The 21,896-nt window shown below is 46.9% G+C and overlaps 1 protein-coding gene across 1 annotated transcript in view; it reads right to left on the bottom strand.

Annotated features, from left to right (window-relative positions):
- Positions 1–10,528: 10,528 nt before the first annotated feature.
- Positions 10,529–21,896, bottom strand: part of EMP2 (epithelial membrane protein 2) — a 39,318-nt gene continuing 27,950 nt past the window's right edge. The window contains exons 2-5 of the mRNA XM_059038446.2: positions 21,373–21,504; positions 19,115–19,205; positions 14,775–14,921; positions 10,529–13,553 (exon numbers count right to left, since the gene is read on the bottom strand). Of these exons, the coding sequence (XP_058894429.1) occupies positions 13,366–13,553; positions 14,775–14,921; positions 19,115–19,205; positions 21,373–21,450 (504 nt within the window). The 5' untranslated portion in view covers positions 21,451–21,504 and the 3' untranslated portion in view covers positions 10,529–13,365. The remainder of the gene's footprint in view (positions 13,554–14,774; positions 14,922–19,114; positions 19,206–21,372; positions 21,505–21,896) is intronic.

Here is a 21,896-nt window from a genome sequence, read left to right on the forward strand (position 1 = left end):
GGACATTATGCTCAGTGAGATAAGCCAGCCCTGGGAGGTCAGATTCTGCCTGAGCCTGAGTGTCGTTCACTTGAGTTATAAGGCGGCCCATTAGAATCACCTGGAGACCCTCAACAATCTCCACACCTGGCTGCTCCCCAGACCAAGGAGACGGCAACCTCTGCAGGATCCAGCCTTCAGAAGCCTCCCAAGTGATTCCAGCATGTGGCAAGGTTTAGAACCCAAGATTTGGAGTCAGAAAAATCTAGTTTTAATCCTCAAGTCTGCCGCTTACTTGGTAGGTGGGCTTGGCCCAGTGACTTGATGATAATAAAAGATGAATAGCCCTCACTGAGAGCTGGGTGTAGGCCTCCTGCTGTTACTGTTCCCATTTTACAGGCAGCAGAGGCCCAGAGAAATCAAGCAGCTTGCCTGAGGTCATACAGCAGGAAAATGCCGAGACCTGGTTTGAAGGCAGGCGGCCAGCTTACCGGGAAGAGTTAGCCCTGGCGTTCAGGTCTCATTGGTCCTACTGAGATATTTCCAGACATCACACCTTATTCTGAGAACGTCTGGGGACCTTTCAGGGTCCTTTTTCTCAGGACAAAAGACCATCCACCCCAGGAGACAGAGGGTGACAAAGAGGGAAAGCGGGCTTCGGGAAAATGCAAACCTAAGCACAACTAAGAAGACAGAGGCATGGCGGCCATCTTGTTACACCCCGTTCCCCATCACCAACTCAGCGTCAGACTAGGGATGTGGATGCTTTCCTGGCCAGGCTCTCCTCTCCAGCAGCATTCATCTCTGGACGAGGCAGCAGCACGCCATGGCAATTTAACTTCCCCTCCTGGCAAAAAAGAAAAAAAAAAAAGAAAGCTTTTATTTAAAGGAACCCTGTGCCAAGGTCAAGTCACACCTCTTTCCTCACATGTGTCCAAGTCCCCCATGAAATTACACTGTTGTCCTTCTACAAACACGGAGAGGCAAGTCTTTCCTGGCTCCTCCGGTCTCTGTTTGTTCTAGTTGATGACAAATATTGAGCTAATATGCAGTTGAAGCTTTGGGACGAGGAACATCCTGTGCTGTTCAGAGATGAGCCAGGGGCCACGGTGAGGTGAGCTGTCACTGGCTTCTCCCTGTTTCCTCTCCCAGCGGCATGACCTGCTGTGGACCCTGGTGGCCTCTTCATGGTTGCCAATCACCATATTTCCTGGTATATAAAGCCCTATAAGTGGAAGTTCCCAGCTGGGGGCAATTTTGCCTCCCCTCCCCAGGCAACATCTGGCAATGTCTGGAGACATTTGGGGTTGTCACACTCGAGGGGTGCAGTTGGCGTCTAGTGGGTGGAGGCCAGGATGCTGCTAAACATCCCGCAGTGCACAGGACAGGCCCCCACAGCTGAAAACTATCTGCCCCCCCAATGTCGATTGTGGCAGCGTTGAGAAACCCTGACAGATAATATGAAGCTCTTTCAAGGAAAAATTTTGAGAAAAAACATTCACAAGTACTTTTCATAATACAGTTATTCAAAATGGCTTCAAAGTGGTTTTGCACTTAAAATATATTCTTCTCATGCAAGAATAGTAAATTCTACACTGACATCCAGCTGCAAACTGTAAATCCCTCTCAATGTTGTAATATTCTACTAGCTGAAAACAAGAGTACAAATTTTAAAACTGAGCTGAAAATTAATAAATTGAGCTCAATGAAAATAGCTACATAGCCATGTCTGGTAGTAATAGATTAAACTGTAAAGCAGTGAGGAATAACTCACATTAGCTTTTATCAGCTGTCTTGTATTTGGCTGGATTGTACGTGAAAGAAAAAAATCTTTGCTACGGTGCTTTATTGCTCTGTTGTGTTGCCACACACCACCACTAGGAGGCGGTAGTATCACCTTCTATTTCACTCCCTGGCCACTTGGCCTTTCGATGCCCTTAAAGCAAATGCATTAGAAGCAGCATAATTTTTGGACACATGTTTTGGCGGGAGGAGTACAGATTCATATTCATATCTATACATAATATACTTCTTGTTCCAGTGTTTACCTCCAACTGTAAAATAAAACCCATCTGTACATAGGTCTGATCCCTTAAAATGATGGTTTGCAAACTTTTGTGATCATCAGAATAAACTGAAAGGCTTATAAAATTCAGATTCTGGGTCATGCCCTTAAGAAATTTAACAGGTTTGAAATCTGCACTTTCACAAGTATTCCACCTGTACCCTAAGTGGTTCAACTGTTTCACACACACATGTACACACATACACTATTCTCTATTGCATGGCCCTAACTGGAAGCCTGCAGCAATAGATTACATTAATGGCCCCAATCTGCTCCCACCCTCACCTCCCCATCCCCATCCTTGTGGTCCTCTCACTGAAGGAGGGAGTTGATTTCCCCTCCTGTGAACCTGAGTAATATTTGTAAACTGCTTGGCCAGTAGAAGGCAGAGAAGTAATGGTATCTTAATTGCAAGCCTAGCCCTAAAGAGGCCTTATGTTTCCATTTGCTCTCCTGCATCTCTGCCATCACATGAGACTATACCTGAGTCAGTCTGATACAGGACAGGAGACATATGAACAAGGTTGAGTTGCCCCAGCCACTTCAGCCAAGGGCATTATCAGCCAACACCCAGACCTGTGAGCACATCCAGCCAAGGTCAGCAGGGCTGCCCATCCAAACTCCAGCTGATCCCAAACACGTGGACAATGAACACTGATTGTTGTATGCCACCATGCATTGTGGCTATTTGTTACCCAGCAGTAGCTAACTCACCAGCTGCTGTCTTGCAAGCATCCACTGTCAGTCAAAGGAGGTGACTTTTGGGGATCCGAGAGACCAAAGGGAAAGGCTTTGCCTCCTTGCTCTACTTAATTGTTCCTCCCATCACTTTCCCACCAATAAACTGGGCACACCAGTGTCTGCCCTATTTGGTGAGTGGTCATGAGAATCAAATTAAATGATACAATTCATATGAAGGTGCTTTGTAAACTGGAGTTCTGGATATCTCTGGAAGCACAATGTCCCTACATGGTGCCGGGTCCTGTATATTCATTACCTTATTTAATCCTTACAACCGTGTATCCTAACTGGCCCTGCTGCCCAGGCCTTCCTGCCCTCAGCCCTCCTGATACAGGTCTTAGCTTAAATGTCATTTCATCAATGAGTCCGTCCCACATGGCCTAGCTTGCTCTCTTTACATGACAGTATTTCCTTCACAGATTAGATCCCAATTTGTAATTTTATTTATCTTTTTTCTTGCCTATTGTCTGCTCCTCTCCCCCACTATAATGTAAGCTCTGTGAGCGCATGGGACTCTTCTGTCTGGTACATCTTTGTGTCTCTGGTGCCTAGCTCAATGTGTGGCACATAGTAGGTGCTCAACAAACATTGGGTGAAGGGGAGACCAATGGAATAAGCATTACCCTGGTTTTGCAGACTAGGACACGAGGTTTGAAGAGTCTAAGTAGCTTACTCAAGCTTCTTGGCTCCTAATTGCACACTCGGATTGGAACTGTGATTTACACGGCCTCCCAGGGAGGGTTTGGTTGGTCGCAGAAGTTCCGGGTCACAGCCTTGGATGGGGGCAAGAAAAACAGGATCAGAACAGAAAAAGGCAAATGAAAGCTCCTGTCCCCTGAGCGATGAGTCAGAAACCTCAGCTTCTTAAAGTCAGGCAGGTTCTGTAATTAGCGCAATCCAGACACCTGGCAGAGACGCTGCTCCCGCCCGCCATCTGTGTGGGGTTACACAACGCACCTCATTCAGTCCCTTCCACCTGGGTCCCTGCAAGCCCAGAAGCTCAAGTGGGAATTGTGCTCAGAACGGGGTGAGAGGATGGGGCATGATGGGCTTTCTTGGAAGCTGGAAGCATCTGATGATACATCCAGGTGTGGCTAAGTCAAAGTATACATTTCTAATCTCCTGTTGCATTGGGATGTCCTACAAGGTCAGCTTGAGAGAGGAAACCCAGAGAGAGGGGAGACTCAGGGGAAATCTGACAAGGGAAGAGCGAAGCACACGTGTGAATTCCCTTGCACCAGTGAGGACATCAGCATTCACGCTTTCTTGTATTACATATATCCTCCCCCAATGCACCCGTATAAGAAAGACAGGATTTGCGGGGGTTGTGGTAGGTGGAATCACGGCCCCCCGAGATGTCCATATTCTCACCCCCAGAAGCTGTGATGTGTTACTCTACATGGCTAAAGGACTTTGAAGATGTGATTAAGTTAAGAATCTTGAGAGCGGAAGGTTATCCTGGATCATCAGGCTGAGCCCAGTGTAATCACAGGGCCCTTCTAAGAGGGAGGTGGGAAGTCAAGAGAGAAGATGCTTTGAAGATGGAAGGGGGAACCATACGCCAAGGAATGTAGGTGGAAGAGGCACATACTCCCAAAGGAAAGAAATGAATTCTTCTCCTGGAGCCTGTAGAAGGAACCAGCCCCGCCAACGCCCAGTGAAACGAATTTGAGACTTCCAACCTGAAGAAATGTGAGATAATAAATTCACGTTATTTTAAGCCACTGCGTTTGTGGTCATCTCTTAAAGCAGCATCAGGAAACTACGACAGGGTTAAAAGTAAGCTGCAAGGCAAATACTCCCAGTGGTACCCAACTGATTCACGTGGTACCTGAAGTCATATCACGTAAGAGGAATATTAGCCAGAAAAAAGAATGAAATTGGGTCATTTGTAGAGATGTGGATGGACCTAGAGTCTGTCATACAGAGTGAAGTAAGTCAGAAAGAGAAAAACAAATATTGCATATTAACGCATATATATGGAATCTAGAAAAATGGTACAGATGAACCTATTTGCAGGGCAGGAATAGAGATGTAGATGTAGAGAACAGACATGTGGACATGGTGGGGAAGGGGAGAGAGGGATGAATTGGGAGAGTAGGTTTGACATTTATACACTACCACGTGTAAAATAGAGAGCTAATGGGAACCTGCTATAAAGCATAGGAAGCTCAGCTCAGTGCTCTGTGATGACCTAGAGGTGGGGAGGTGGGGGGCGGGGAGGTCCAAGAGGGAGGGGATATAGGTATACATATAGCTGATTCACTTCATTGTATAGCAGAAACTAACACAACATTGTAAAGCAGTTATACGCCAATTTTAAAATAAATGAGGAAGTTATCGTCTTCTCCGTTCTCTGACTAGCTTTCTGATTAGGTCAAGTATGTATGGTCCTGATCATCTTTAACACATACACATCTGCTACTAACCTCCTTTCTTAATTAAGAAAGAGCAGTCCTCAGGCTCAAAAAATCCTGCAAACAACCATTTACAATATGCATTTAATAACATTCTTGTCTTTAATCGTATCTCATTTTTAAACTGGGTCACTAATGACAACGGATGCTAATCTCCAACTTACTCTAGAAATCTGAAATTTCAAAAAATCATAAATTTAGTTTTTCTTCTGAATAAATGTATTTATCTAAAAAGAGTTGATTTAAGGAAAAATGTTCAGTGAATAATAGTGTAGTATGTACATACATATGAGCAAAGAGCATGTGGATGGGCTATGGATCAATAAAGTTTGGGAAGCATTAGCTTGGCTGTGGTCAATAGGGAACTGGGCTTCTGATGGGATTTAGCAAGCATTGGCCTTCCTGTTTGCCCAGTATCTGAGTTTCCTTCCTTCGTTTGGGGGCATTCCCTTCCTTCTGAGTCTCGGTGGGCTGCAGAACTTACCTCCCACTGTAGAAACTGAAGATGCTTGCTAATCATTTCCCAGCCTCTCTTGCAGTAAAGCCATGGTCAAGTGACCCAGCCTTCACCAATCAGATGCAGCATGCCCGGCTCGGAATCTAAAGAAGTAGGGGTAGCACAGATGCTTTCCGTAAGATCAAGTTCTTGGTGCAAGAACTTGGTGTCATGTTGTGGTGACAGCAGTAGTTTCCTCAGCAAACTGTGCTCTGTGGGGGGGATGGCTACCCGATTTCCTTTTAATGAATTCCTTTTCTATTTAAATCGACCAGTCGCTGTTGCTTGCAACTAAGAACCCTGATTTATACAGAACGTGGGTGCTACAAGCAAGACACAGGTGGCAGAGCAGAGGGCAGCTGTGACCCGCTTCCATGCTGGGAAGCAGTGGCCCTGACATTGCCATTGCAAAACATTTGCTTTACACCAAGGTTTGGCAAACTTTCTGCAAAGGGCCAGCTGGTAAATGTTTCATGCTTAGGTCATACGGTCTCTTCCGCCGCTACTCGGCTCTGCCTTTGAAAGCAGCCTTGAACAATATGTAAATCAGTGGTTGTGGCTGTGTTCCAATAAAACTTTGTTTACAAAATCAGGTGGTGGGCTGGATTTGGCTCTTGGACCATGGTTTAACCCTGGTTAAAACTGTCACCTGTTTTACACCAACCATGTACCCGTGGATGTTGCAAGCATCAGAAAAACTTGTAGAAACACATCAGGGTGTTGCCATGTTCAGCTTCTTAGAGCCTTGAGTAAGTTCCTACAAGAAAAAGTCAATCTTGGGTCAAAGATGGTCCACTTAACAACAAAAATGGAAGAAAACATGACTTTATTGAGACTCTTTCTGCTTGAGGCCTGCAATCTAAACTGGTGGAGAATCCAATGATTTGGAGATTTGCAGGGATATAAGCAAGTCAAATTCTGAAGCAGGGGCTGGTAAACTTTATTTGTAAAGGGCCAGACAGTAAATATTTTAACTGTTACAGGCCACATAAGGTCTTTGTTGCATATTCTTCTTTGCATTTTTAAAAATAACTCTTGGGCTTCCCTGGTGGCGCAGTGGTTGAGAGTCCACCTGCCGATGCAGGGGATGCGGGTTCGTGCCCCGGTCTGGGAGGATCCCAGATGCTGCAGAGCGGCTGGGCCCGTGAGCCATGGCCGCTGAGCCTGCGCGTCCGGAGCCTGTGCTCCGCAGGGGGAGAGGCCGCAGCAGTGACAGGCCCGTGTACCGCAAAAAAAAAAAACCCCAAAAAACAAACAAAAAAAACTCTTAAAGAATGAAAAAGTATTCTTGGCTTGAGGGCCATAAAAAAGGCAGGGCTTTGGCTAGCAAGCCAGGAGTTTGCTAAGCCCTGCTCTAGACTAAGGGTCCATGGTGTGGAGGCAAAAAGCTTAGCAAAGACATATGGGATGACAGGAAAAGATATGCCAGAATCCTCAAGCATTCTTCACCAGACAAAGGACCAGCCTGGGGACATAGCTTGGATCGAGGGCTTGAAGAGACAGAGTCATAAGACTGGGAGGCAGACAGAGAGAACAGACTTGTGGTTACCAAGGGAGAGGGGTGGGTGGGGGAGAGGTGGACTGGGAGTTTGGGATTAGCAGATGCAAATAGTATATATAGGATGGATAAACAGCAAGGTCCTACCATGTAGCACATGGAACTATATGCAATACTCCGTGATAAATCATAATGGAAAAGAATATGAAAAGGAATGTATATATATGTATAACCAAATCACTTTGCTGTACAGCAGGAACTAACACAACACTGTAAATCAACTATACTTCAATAAAATAAATTAAAAACAAAAAAAAGACGGGGAGGCAGGAATTCTCTGGCTCAAAAATGAGGTCCACCTCATTCATACAAGACTGTAAAGCAAAACCACCCTAATACACTGCTATTGGATTCCTGACTGTCAAAATTCGTGTGATAATAAATGTTTGTTGTTTTAACAAAAAAAAAAAGTCCAGATAAGAGCTCTGGCTGGCTTGGCTTTCCGTGGCTAAAGGAACCTAGAACTTCTTGTGACTATCCAACCCTGAGGTACTTCTGAGACCCTAGGCTTCATGGCCACAGGAAGGAGAGAAGGGCCTCCTCTCCACTGCCCATCTTAGATACAACCCCGGAGGACTGTGGACTAGAGATATCGTCCCTCTGGGCGGAACCAAGGGCCCTGCATTGACCAACCCCTGATCTTCCGCCCCGCCAGGGAAGGGAGTTCTTGGTACTGGTAACCAGCACAAAATGTGGCCACTGGGCATTGATGCTCATCTGTTCATCTGTCTTCCAAAGGGGAACATTTATGGTAGGGATCCTGTTACTTTTCCTCCACTCTATATTGGGTGCCTTTGGGAGTATATAACAACTTGTACTCATAGGTTGCTGGGCCATGAGGAGACACACTGGGCCTGATGAGAGGAGATTAACACATCACCAAGCGACCCTGGAGTGGTTGTGACTTGAGGGTGTGTACCTCCCAGGAAGGGGTTGGTTCATTTCATGAAGGTATAAGAATTTTTAAACTTCTTATAAAGTTGTGCATGGATTTAGACAGCAAAGGGATGGACTTGAGCAGATAATTTGGCTGCCCAGCTCACAGTCAATCCCCTCTTTTCTTTCCTAATAGTGTGGTTCATAAGTCTATCGCTCACTGAAGGAATCTGACTCCCAGCTCAGAGGTCAATGCTAAGCGTGGTAATTTAATTACCTCTGCCAGTCATTGGGTTAAGCGTGAAAACTGGAATCCTCAAGCCAATGACACCCGGGAGAGTTTGCTAAAGGGCTTCTGGGAAATCTCTTCTTGTTCCTAAAAAAAGACCTAGAAAAGACAGTTCCTTCTTACCTGATTAAACCAGGGGATGGATGACAACATTTTCTACTAGCCAGAGAGTACTGAAGGCTTTGCAGGCCATGTGAATTGGCTGGTAACTCTGCCACTATAGCGTGAAGGCATCCATACACGGTATCTAAACAAACAGCTGCACCTGTGTTCCAACAAAACCTTCTTTATGGACACTGACATTTCAATTGCATATAATTTTCATGTGTCACCAACTACTATTTTTCTTGTCCCTTTTTGGGGGGGGAAATTGGGACTAAAATAGTCTAGATCAGAGCAGGGACTAAGTTTATCACGATGTACCTGACACCTAGCCCAGTGCTTATGCCATAATTTGTACACAAATATTTGGTGAATAAATATTTACAAAACCCTTGTGATGAACTGACCCCTTTATCATTATAAATATTTATGTACCCAACACCAGACCACCTATATAAAGCCAATATTAATAGATGTGAAGGGAGAAATTAGACAGCAATACAGTAATAGTAGGGGACTTCCATACCCCACTTTCAACAATGGACAGATCATCTAGACAGAAAATCAATATGGAAACATTGGATTTGAGCTACACTTTAGAGCAAATGGACCTGATAGAACGTTCCATCCCACAGCAGCAGAATACACTTTCTTCTCGAGTGTACATGGAACATTCTCCTGAATAAACCATATGTTACATCACAAATATTTGGTGAATGAATGATAGGTTAATTTCCTGACTGGAAGAAATATAAAATTGAGTGCTCTGGGGTGATCACTATCCACTTGCCACATGGAAAAAAAAACAAAAAATCTAGAAACACGAAGAATATGGACAGCAACCCCTGTGTGGAAACAAGGAAATGTGGGTTCCCGAGATAGACAGCTTTTACTACTTTGGGCATTCCTTAGGTTAAAATGAAAGCTCTGTCTCTCTGGTTGAATTTTCCTCCCTCCCTTCCTTCCTTCCTTCCTTCCTCCCTCCCTTCCTTCCTTCCTTCCTCCCTCCCTTCCTTCCTTCCTCTCTCTTTTTTTTTTTTTTCTGGAGAGTGAGCTATTACAATAGTCTTATTTTCATCATCACCAAACTCTTTAGAGCAAAAGTCTTATTAAATACAAACTGAAGAACAGGACCGGCTACATAACTTGCAGAGACCATCACAAAATGAAAATGTGGGGCTGTTTGTCCAAATATCATTAAGAATTTTAAGACAGTGCTAGCAGATCATTAACCAAGCATGGGGCCCTTCAAGGTGTTGGCTCTTGTGACACTGCCACAGTCATTCGTCCAGGAAGCTGGCCCGTGAAAGCAGCACAGGGAGTGGGAAACTGTCCTATGACAATCGTCAGACATCCCTGGCTCGCTGTAAAAGCCACATGTTCTGGTCTTGATGAGAAATCAAATGACCCCTTGCCACTCCAGACAGCAGTTTCTTCCCCTAGATACGGGTACCGCTGGGAACATTAGAGTCTGTTGCTCCGGGCAATTTGGTTTTAAACTTTATTTTTCAATGTACAGTTTCAGATTATACAAAACATATAAAATGGACTACTTTAAAGGCACATTAAGTAGAAAGTATCTAACTACCCTAAAATCACATTTGTCCCCCAACCAAGATTCAAACTTAACCTCTACGCCTTTCCCCAGCATCTCCCCATCACCACTGCCCCCTAATATACAAAACTATCCAACTTGCTGTATTGTAAGTAACCTTTCAACTATTAGCAAGTTTAGTAATTCCCACCCAGGCAGATTTTAAACGACGCTATAGCTTCTATTCAAGCTATCGTGTTTAGCGTGCTTACGTATGGGCTTGGGGGTCTAGGTTTCTTCATCACCAGTGAATACGGAGCATCCTAGGACTTCAGCCTGATTAGGGATGCGCACAGGCACACAACCATAGCAGACAGCGTGTGGCGGGGTGGGGGGATGTCTCCAATGTCCCTGTATTCAGGTATGAGCAACGTTCACGCAGAGCAACAAATCAAGCATTCTCCAAACTCGTTTGAACAGAGACCCGAAGTAATTTTAATGCAAGTAACAAAAATGAGTTAGTCTGTCTCCATCCATAGCCCCTCAATGAACGAATTACAGTACTTTATAAAAATGTCCTAAAATATGCAAACCATAGTTCCCTTAAATGCAGTTGTTACCAGTAACATATTTGGTCCTAATATTCGCTTCTTGGATGTCTTGGCTAATTGTCTTTGTTGTTGTCTGTGAATAACTGATCCTAAGCACCAAGTGAGGGCTGAACCTACTGACGGGTAAGAAGTCTGGGTATTTTCTCGCTCATGCCATCCCCTCTTTCCCACCTCCCCAGGGCACGTCACACCACAGGGGGAAAGGCAGCACTCCTGTTTCGCAAAAAGCCCCGGCATCACAGGTGGATGTGGGCACTGAATGCTAAACAGTAGTGGAGACCAGCCAGGAAAATCCATGGGTCATTTCAGATACCCACTCCTGAAGTTTTTTGGGGATGGAAATTCACGCATTGCTTGGGGATAAGGCTTTCCAGATTTCTGATTCTAAGGGGTTTTGTTTGTTTCCATTGTGACTACCAGGGAATTATAGAAAAGCCGCCTGAGCAGAAACTTGGGGCACTTAGACCCACCTTCCTCCAGGAGGTATATGTAGCATCCTGCCAACTGCAGGGGTGTGACCCGCACTCCTGGCCTAAACAGGACTAAAGACAGTTCTCCACTGAGGCAAGAAGTAACCATTTGTCCTGCCTCTGGCCCCATGTCCCCCTGAACTGTGCTGGTGGCCTCTCTGTGGGAGGGGCTCTGTCTCAGGCAAAATGTCTGGATTTGCTTGCCCCTGTGTTTTCAGAGCCTTGCACAGTGCTTGGAACACAGTAAGCATTTAATATTCCGTTGAAGCCGAATGAATGAATGAGTGAATGGGTAGATGGAGAGAAAACCCAATCCTGCACGAAAGAGGTATACGAGGTGGCCCTAAATGACTCAAAGCAGGCATTTCCCCAGCTCCACTGGAACTGCACTGAGGGCAAACCATCGCCCCACGTAGCAGAAAGTCATCTACATGGTGCCAGTGCTGACATATGCAGGCGGGTCCCAGGCGCACCTCCCAGCAGCAGGCTCACGACACACAAGGGAAAAGACAGTGAGGTGCCAAGAGCTTCTCCCGTAGGCACTTTCCGAGGTCCCTGCATTGCCACACACCGCACAGCACTGGGGACCAGCTCCCCAGAGCCCTAGCCCTCAGCACAGTCTCTGAATCCCTGGCAGCACTTACTCAGACCCTGGCAGGCAGCATCCCCCGAGAGGCACTTGTACCCACTGAAGTTTGAGAACCACAGCAATCTGGGACCCTCCCAGGGCTTCATTCGCTGTCAGAACCCCGGGCCCCTCCAGGGAAGGAAGTATTCTCCGGGTGTAACGCACACAGCACCGCCCCATCAGTGCCACCTTGCTCGGGCTGAGTGGAGTGATATTTAGGCTGATCTAAATCCTAAGTGCTTTTAACAGGCAGGCATAGGGCAGGTTCCCTCCTGCCCATCCCACGGGCCTCTCTTCTGAATCCTTGGTTGTGTTCTCTGCAGCCTTCACTGCTCTTTGTAATTCGTTTTCCTAATTGGTTTTTAATCTGTCTCCTCTGCTAGACAATGAGCCCCACAAGGAGAGAGACTGTCTCCACATGGTTTCCCCTGATGATGGCATCCCATCATTTGTGTTGACAGGTGAACGAAGGAATGGTGAATGGTCCTCTGAGGCTCCAGAAATGGGGGTTAGTAGAGGCCAGGCAGTCTTGAAGGCAGGCCAGGAAGAGAAGGAAAAGGCCTTCTGAATTTGGGTAGGAAGGAGGCCGCACCCCCATCCCAGGGTGTCTGGCTATCAGGATCAAGGCCTGGGACTGGAGTTTGGGTGGTCCAGACGTGAGCAGCTGTGCAAGAGACAGTGAAGAATGAATAGCTGATGGAGGCCAAGGTTTGGGCCTCTAGTGGCATCCAGACCCACCTCCCCATCTCGACATGATGAGATCTTTAACATTTGTGAGGCAGCTCTGCTCACCTGGCCCTGGGACCGTGGTCCTCAATCTTAAGGCGCCTGAGCATCACCAAGGAGCTTGTTAGAAATGCAGGTTCCCAGGCCCCCATCCCTGAAGACTCTGATTCTGTAGGTCTACGGAGGGACCCCGATAGCCTGCATTTTACAAGGTGCCCTAGGGGTCACATGCTGAGATTAGGGTGAGCCTAAATCTGAAACCCAGGTTAAAGCTCACCTTCCCTAAGGCAAGCAGGTGACTTTGTCAGCAAATCTGGGTGGCACTTTCTGGACCCAGCCCATTACAGGAGGGTCGGGGCTCTGGTCTGGCTGTAGACAGAACACCAGGGGCTATACCTGTTTCTCAGGTGGAACTTGGCTAAACATCTGAGGAGGTTTCCTCCCTTACCTGGACCCCCCTCACTCCACCTTCTACCACTAACACAGAGAGATTCAGGAAGAGGAGCTGAGGTGAGAGGAGCTCAGCATAGCCCAAACCTAGGGGAAGATGTCCCCTGAGACCTGGCTTTCTTGGCCTCTTGTCACATCACATTACATCCCCATGGTTAAGAAAGATCCTGCTGAACACTTTTGGATTTGAGCACTGCTGGATTTTTGGCTTTGTTGTGTTGAGTCTTTCGGATGGGCGGGAGTTCTGAATTCCAGCCTTCATAGTCTATTCTCTGATCTCAAGAATGCAAAAATTCTTCTTCTTTTGGCTTTTAAAGGAAACAATGTGTTTGCTAGAAAAAACAAAAAAAAATTGATTATATACAAAACGGTTATCTCAACGTGGATTCTGTACTGCAGCGAAAGCGACCCAGCTCCTCGGCTCTATTTGCGCTTCCTCAGTATCAGGTACATGAGGCCGCTGATGAAGGTGAAAGCAAATGCCACCCAGGCCAGGATGAAGGAGTAGCCGTAGCTGCCGTCCGAGGTCAGGGCGTACAGTTCTGAGTTGTTCTTGTGAATGTCTTCGCGCCGGTCTGTATAAATGGAAGCTGCAATCATGACACACAGGCCTGTCGGAAGAAAGCCAGGGTCCAAATAAATCACAGACCACAGCATGCACCAGGGACCTGAGGGGACTATGGTCAGTGCTGAAGACAAACTTCAGTTTTTGTTATTAGTAGGTATTTATTTTAGTCTCTTGGAAAGATTACAACTAATATTTTGTAGCAGAATATTGCGGCCTACGCTGTAGCCATTTTGCTTCCCATTCTTGCTAGCTGAACTCAATGTTGTTTGGGCAGCCAGCTACCCAGCCCAAAGGGTCATAATTGGTCCAAGCCATCGGTCAGCCAGGCAGGAAGCAGTCTGCTTTGCAGGCCACGTACGGTCTCTGTTGCAACTACTCAGCTCTGCTGTCCCAGCATGAAAGCAGCTATGGATGATACATAAATGAGTGGGCGGGGCTGTGTTCCAATAACATTTTATTTGCAAAAACAGGCAGTGGGCCAGATTTGGCCCATGGGCCATAATCTGCCAACCCCTCTTGGCAATCCTCTTCCTGTTTACTTGCTATAGTTTATGGTTCCATGTGTCCCAGTTCTGGCCACAGAAAATCCTTCAGTGAAAAATATAATACCCTGAAAAGAGGGAGATGTGGGAGGTGAAAGCATTTTGTTGTTGTTGCTGTATTTTCCCTTGCTTACTGTTTTAGAAACTGTTAGACCAGGATGAATGTCTGGAGCTGCAGCAGCCTTTTGGGGGCCATGAGGTCACCACTGACACTCTGAAGATGACAGCATGGAAGGATGGAAGGAGTGGGGCTTCTTGATGATGATGCTGAGCTGCCAAACCAACTCTGACACCTTCTACCTTTAAGTGATTTGTTATATTAAAAAAGTACAGGTTTTTGTGGCTGAAGTCATTGTTAATTGGATTTTTCTCTTACTAGCAGCCAAAAGCATCCTCACTGAATCACCAACACTCACAGATATTAGTGGTAGGATGAGGTTAAGTACCCAGATTTTCCTTGGGGGACCTATGCTTCTCTCCTCTGTGCCAAGACAGCAACTCCTACTTACCCTAGAGATCCCAGCTCAGGCTTCATGTCTTCAGGATGCCTTTCTTGACCCCCTAAGTAACTAAATCTGAAGTCTGAAGTATAAAACATCCCACCATGGCACAGCTGCCAACCTCTCCTTTCCAAGTCCTCACCTCCCACACTCCTCCTGGCTTCTACTCATGATTGGCTGGGAAGAGAGTGTTTACTCCAGGAAGTCCATCGTTTTACTTACATGACATGAGCTGGATGACGGAGGTTAAAACAAATCTCTCTCCCTGCTTGAGGCGGAAGAGCTGGAGCACGAAGATCAGAAAGGCAATGCAGCAGAGAATGGTGGACAGGATCATGGTGGCCTGGACCGCCTGCACCGTGGAGAATTCTGTGGGGAAAGGGCAAGAGCTCATGACTGAGGACCACAGACCGCCCGGGCCCCTGGGGTGCACAGTGACAGCTCCAGAGCGGGGATGATGGGAAGCAAAAGGGCACCAGGCTTTCATCTGCACAGAATGAGCACAAGGGCAGCCAAGGAGTCTTCCTGACACCCCCTCCCTCCAGTGTCCATTTGTGCAATTGACCAGATGATCTCCAACATCCTTATCTGGAAAATGGAGCAAGAACCACCCACTCTGCTGTCTTCCTGGTTTGGGTATTGCCCCCAAGTGCCTGGCTCATGGTCAGGTTTTTTATTTAAAGTACAAATCCTCAGGTTCCAACCTGGCAGATTCTGGATCAAGAGGCTGGAATGGGATGGGTTGCATCAGGATTGGGGGCCTGCACCGTATAAAGACCTCCAAAGGGATTCTTGGAGATACAGGGCTCACAGGGCTGAGGGACCTTCTGGAAGTGTTCTGTGGACACAAAATACCCTCTAAGAGAGTAAGCCTTGTGACTATTATTTAGGAAAAGGGGAAGTGAGGGTTTTTTCAGATTAGCCTTAGTGAGTGGGGCATGGGAGCTTGGGGCTCAGCACTGGGAATTTTCAGGGAAGAAAGGAAGCTGGTCTTGGGTGGAGGGCACTGCATGTGGGAAGGACACAGGTGAGGCTATGAAGGGATCAAGTGCAGGGACTGGAGCCACCTGTGTGGGTCTCAGTTTCCTCACCTGTAAAATGGGGATTAGTAATAGCTCCCACCTCATCAGTGGGGGAACATGGAATGAACTCAACTATGTAAGGATTTCAGGTGGTACTAGCAGAAAGGGAGTCCTGTGTAAGGGCTGGATGTTATCACCAGGATGCAGCTAAGATAGGTGAGGGAACAGCGCCCAAAGCTGCAGAGGAAAACCTAAGGACAAATTCTCTTTTTTTTTTTTTTTTTTTCAATTTTACCTGAAACTGACTGGAGGGAAGCATGATTTGTAAGTACTTAATCCAACATTTACAGCAATAGATCCTGGTCCATTGGATTTCTCAGAGAGCATCTAGCCCCCTCCCCATTCCCTACGGTGAGAACAGAAGCCAGACCCCCCCCACACACACATACACACCATATGATTTCATATGAAGCCCAAGAGCAGGAGAGAGAGAACCATGGTGACAGAAGTCAGAAACCCTGTTCCTTGGGGCAGGGAGTGGTGGGTAGTGAGGGGAAAAGGGCTCGAGGAAACTTTCTGAGGTGATGGGAATGTTCTCTATCTTGCTTTGGATGATAGTTACATGGGTGTATATATACTTGTCAAAACTTTGAACTGAGCCCTTAAGAAGTGTGCATTTCCTTGCTTGTAAATTATAGCTCCATTAAAAATAAAAATCCTGCAGGCTACCCTGAGGTAAAATAAATCAGAATTTCTGGTGTTGGGATCAGACAAGAAGGGGGGAAGGGCATGTAAAGTCCCCCAGGGAATTCCAATGTGGGGCCAAGGTTGTGACCCTCTGGCTTAGAGCAGAGCTCCCCAACTTTGCCCGATGCTGGGAATCACCTATGGGCTTCTTAAAATAGATTCCTGGGCCTCTTCCTCTGAGATTATGATACAGTCCTTCTGGGATGGCCACCAGGAATCTGTATTTTTAGCAAGTACCCCAGGTGCTGGGGCAAATATGGAAAACATGGCTACTGCTGTAGACTGAATGTTTGTATCCCCCCCAAATTCATATGTTGAAATCCTAACCCCCAATGGGATGGTATTAGGAGGTGGGAGCCTTTGGGAGGTGATTAGATCATGAGGGTGGAGCTCTCATTAATGGGATGAGTGCCCTTATAAGAGACACAATAGCTTGTCTTGCTCTCTGCTCTCTGCATGGTGAGGACACAACAAGAAGGTGGCTGTGTGCAAACCAGGAAGGGAGGCCTCACCAGACACTGGATCTGCTGGCACCTTGTGAGAAATAAGTATCTGGTGTTCAAGCCACCCCATCTATGGTATTGTCTTAGCAGCCCAAATGGACTAAGACAAAGGCTTTAGAGAAAAAGATGGATTCATTTTTTTTAGGGCAGAGTTTCTCAAAGCTGGGGGGTGGGTGCAGCATGTACCACTGTTGGCTGATGAGATGAACGTAGGTGGAACCCAACCAGGTCACCGAACAACCAAACCTCACCTAAAGAGAGGAATGTTCCATTTGCTCGTGTTTAAATTCGTCCAAGGACCCCAAGGAGGAGGAGGAGCTCTACACCTAGTGCTTTTGCACTTTTGTAACACCTGCCAGCGTCTGGGTGTTGGTGGTGGTTTTGGGTTTTAACCAGGAAAGAACCAGAAACAGATTCAAAGCCATCAAAAGGCAAGTGCATCTGTTCAGAATTTAATAACATCATTAGATTTTCAATGTAGTTTTTTTTTAAGTTTTCTTTCTTTTACGGGTAAGTCATACCAGTGTATCACTTACAATAGGCAGATAAAAGTTCCCTTTAAAATAAATTTATGTAGGGAGAAAGTGAACTGTTTTAAAGCAGGTGTTGGCATGGTTTTTTCTGTAAAGGCCAGATAGTAAATATTCTAGGCTTTGTGGCCATACAGTCCCTTGTTTATTGTCATATTTTGGGGGGTTTTTTGCTTGGTTTTTTTTTCCAATGCTTTAAAAATATAAAAACCATTCTTAGCTTGTTGGACTGAATCTGGCTCGTAGTTTGCCAGCTAGCTATTTTAAAGGAAAATAAGGGAATTCCCTGGTGGTCCAGTGGTTAGGACTCCGCGCTTCCACTGCAGGGGGCCCAGGTTCGACCCCTGGTCAGGGAACTAAGATTCTGCAAGCTGCATGGCGCAGCCAGAAAAAAATTTTTTTCAATTTAGAAAAATAAGAGGTAAGAAATGCACACAGGGGATGTTGTATGCAAATGACAGAAGCTTGGAAACATTGCCTCAGAGCACAGCCAGTGCTCCCAGCTGACCAGGCACCCTGGCAACAATGGGGCTCCAACAGGGAAGAATGGCTGTTTCCAGGGTCAAGGGTTAGCACAGCAGAGAAACAGACCCAGAGGGGAGGTGGCGTGGATTGCATTATGTGTTTTAGAATGCAGGCTTCAGAGTTGGTCATGTCTAGACTGGAATCCTAACTCCATCATTTACTCCTGACTTTGTGAACTTGGGTTTCTTCTCTGTGTCTCCGTTTCCCCATCTTAAAACTGGGCCAACAGTCCCTGAAGACAGGGCCAGGAGATCACTTACGTAAAGGACTTAGCCCAATGCCTCCTAGTAAACCTTCAATAAATGATGCCTTCTATTGGTATTTTTGCTTTTATTATGAATGTTGACATTGTTATTGATGGAAGAGTGAGACTTTAGGACCCAGTGATCAGGGTCCCTTGCTCTCTAAATAGGATTCCAGGAAAAAAAACATAAAAACAGGATGCTCGTTAAATCTGAATATCAGGTAAACAAAAACAATTTTTTTTAGCATAAGTAGGTCCCATGTAATATTTGGGACCTACTTATACTAAATTATTAGTTGTTTATGTGAGATATCAAATTTAATTGGGCATCCAGTATTTTATCAGGTACTGGGAGCCAAAATGCCTCTTCTATCAGTTCTACAACAGAAAACCAACCCGTTCACTCCACAGTGAAGGAGAGGGGTTGGCATGTTTTTAGGTGCGATTTTCTGTATTTGCAAAGCCCTTTTGTCTACTGTGGCTCCTGTACAGGGGCAGGCATGGCAGGTGCACTGCTGTCACCTGCATTTACAGCTGAGGCTATTGAGAGTCTGAGCACTCACACGACCTGCCCAAGGTGAGGTCACACAGCTCTTAAAGGAGCCAGCTCTCAGGTTTCTGCACATTAGGCTACTCAGATGCAGGGAAGTAACACAGGTGTCTCTGAGCCTATATAGAGGTGTGGGGAGAAGATTCTAGATGAGGGTGGAAGCTGAGAAGGGGTGAGGGAGGGAAGCTCTGCTTGGCCAAGAAAGAGAGAAGAGAAGGGTGGGGCCCAGCATTCCTGGAGTTGGTGCCCTCTGGCCTCTGGCTTCCCCACCCATCCCGTCCCCAGCTTATGCTGACCCCTGCTCAGCATGCCCTGAGCAGCAGCCTGGCCCCTCTCTGCACAGGCTGTGATGAAGGAGGGGTGAGGAGTCAGACAACAGGGAAGCCTTTCTCCCGAGGGATCTTTTGTCACTCAGTGCTTTCACATCAGCTTCACACCCACCTTGAATAGAGTCATCGATTTCCGTACAATTCGTGTTGTTGATACATACTCTCCAGACATCTGCAAAAAACTCCTCTCCTACCCACCAGGCCTGTAACACGAAATGGAAACACAGGGAAAGGCTGTTCGTTCATTATGAAAACATGGGCCCCTAATCAGGTGAGGCACAGGAGTGAATGAAAATTTGGGACCGGTGCAACCTACGGTGTGCACACAGGTCACCTGGGGATCTGGTTAGAACGCAGATTCTGGTTCAAGGGGGTCTGGGGTGGGGCCTGAGAGTCTGCATTTCTAACAGGCTCCCAGGTGACGCCCACTCCACTAGTCTGCTGAAAGGGAAGGTCCAGGCCCTCCCAGGACGTGGGTGAGGAGGTGAGGCTCAGCTGGTGGTGAATTCCAACAGAACTGCAGGGGCGATGCCGGAGGGGAGGAGGGAAAGGATGAGATCTAGCGGGGAGAGCCTGTTATGGATGAAATAATCAGACAAAAGACTCTCCTGCTTTCCATCCAAATGCTTCTGTTTCTCTCTGTGCTCCTGATGCTCTTTTGCCCCCAGATGGGCCTCCTTCTGCTTTCCATCCACCCGGAGACTGGAATCTCCCCCCCACCCCACCCCATCCAGTCAGCAGTCGGTCACTGAGCTCCCACGACGTGCCTAAGGACAGTGCCAAGCGCAATTCCTAACTCACAACGAAGACCGCATGACTCACCGACTGGCAAAAATGCCCACCTGTGTCTTCTCAGTAAGGGCCATGGTAACAGAAACACCCACAGGATTCGCTGGTGTTGTGGCTGATGGCTTTTCTGCCCTTAATGTTAATCTATCCCTTTCACTATGTCTGGGACCTTTTCAGGATCCCAAGGGACTAGATGAAAGCAATAGAAAAAGATTCTAAAAGAACATTCAAAACCACTTAGTTCACAGAGAGTGGGTCCTTTGGATAATGGTAGGTTCCCAGGACGTTAACTCACGGCCTCAATGTGATCCCTGCCCTGGCCACTCATGACAGCTCTTCCAGAACCTCCAGGAACCCAGACCCAATCACTGCACTCCTTACATGATCCTTACAGGATGTAGAGCCAGGAGCCTTTGGAACGCGTCAACTCCCAGCTCTGCCACTTTCCTGCCATGTCAATTCCAGCAGGCTCCCTAAATGCCCTGAGGCCCAGTTTCCCCATCATAAAGTAGTGCCAGGAGAGGACCTACCTTGTAGACCTGAGGGGAGGATTAGATGAGATGAGGCACATAAAAGGGCCGAGCATACGCGCTGCCAGAGTAAGTACTCCCTAAGTGACAGGTGTTGTCCTGGTCCATGTTGTTGTTATTTTGATGATTAACTGACAGGAGTCTATATGCAGCCAGACTGGATGGTTGCTTGTAGGTGCACTTTTTGGCTTTCTGAGCTGACTTTCTGACTCTAAATGTCTCCACAGTCTGAAACTATCAGGATTGAAGCCAGGCCTTTGGATCAGGCTGTGGGCCATAGGGCATCTCTGGTAAAAAGCTTCATTTCCTGCCATGAGGGATGTTAATCTATGCCCATAGGTTATTTATCAAATGCTATACGGCTGTGAAAGAACCATATTTTTCATGGGCTCACGGGCAGAACGGGGAAAGTTCCAAGCATGAGCTCTGCTGGGACGGGCATGGCCAGGTGGGCCGGCAACGAGGGAGGTGGACAGTAAGGAGATGTCAGAGACAGGAGGGGGCAAAGATCACCTGGGATGGATCATCTGGGAGATCTAGGGCAATGGTCCTCAACCAAGGGTGATTTTGCCTCCCAGGGGACACTTGGCAATATCTGAAGACATTTTGGGGCGTTACAACAAGGGGCTAGAGGGCTGCTGGCATCACGGGGGTAGAGACCGAGGATGCTGCTAAACATCCTACGATGTGCTAAACGTCCTCAAAAAGAATGATCCACCCCAAAATAACTGTGCCACGGTTAAGAAAATGACCTGCAGAGAGCTGAATTTAAGCCACATCCTCAAAGGGCTTCCTACAGCCAAGGCATCTTGCCAGGTTCTGTGGGGGACTCGGGGATCACAGGACCAAGGTCCCTGCCCGTCTAGATACATGTGATGCTTCGAACCGCCACACTTAGGCCAAGAGTCCTCGGGCCCGGGCTGAGGAGATGGGTGTGCCCAGTAGGGAGGATAACCCCAAATTATAATCACATTGGGGGAGTTCTCAATCCTACTTCTACTGACTCTAGGATCCGGGGATTCTGGGATGGTCAAAAGGAAAGGGAACTTACGTTGTCAATGGTAGCAATGAAGAGCAACGCCGCAGACGTGATGTGGAAGATGATGATGAAAGCCAGAAGCACCAACATTTTCACGGGGCACGGTGGCGCACGGAGTAGCGTTTAAAGCCCAGAGGAGATGTGCTGAAGAGGGTGAAAGACATTCAAATTTGTCAGTGACAAAGCACTAGGAAAATGAAAAATAAGCAACTTTTCATGGGGTTTTAGAAAATCTTAAACAGCTCTTCCCATCTTTCCTTTGCCTAGAGACTTTATTGGACAAAGTCTGGCAGGAGAAGCTCTTCTCTGTTGCATCCAGATGCCAGATATTCCTTGTGGAGGAGGAGGGGTGAGGACCAATTAAAATCCCTAATTTAGAAAAGCACTGCAACTCTTCGAAGCAGCACACCGCGGGCACCAGGGCAGGAAAGAGTAGCTCTGTGTGTGCTAAAATGCTGTTCCAGATCCCCCACCCACCAGGCAATGCCATGGGGATTTCACAGCACCAGAGTAAGCTCACTGTCTGAGTATTCATT

Source organism: Kogia breviceps, chromosome 14, assembly GCF_026419965.1.
Source record: "Kogia breviceps isolate mKogBre1 chromosome 14, mKogBre1 haplotype 1, whole genome shotgun sequence".
Lineage (NCBI taxonomy): Eukaryota > Metazoa > Chordata > Mammalia > Artiodactyla > Physeteridae > Kogia > Kogia breviceps.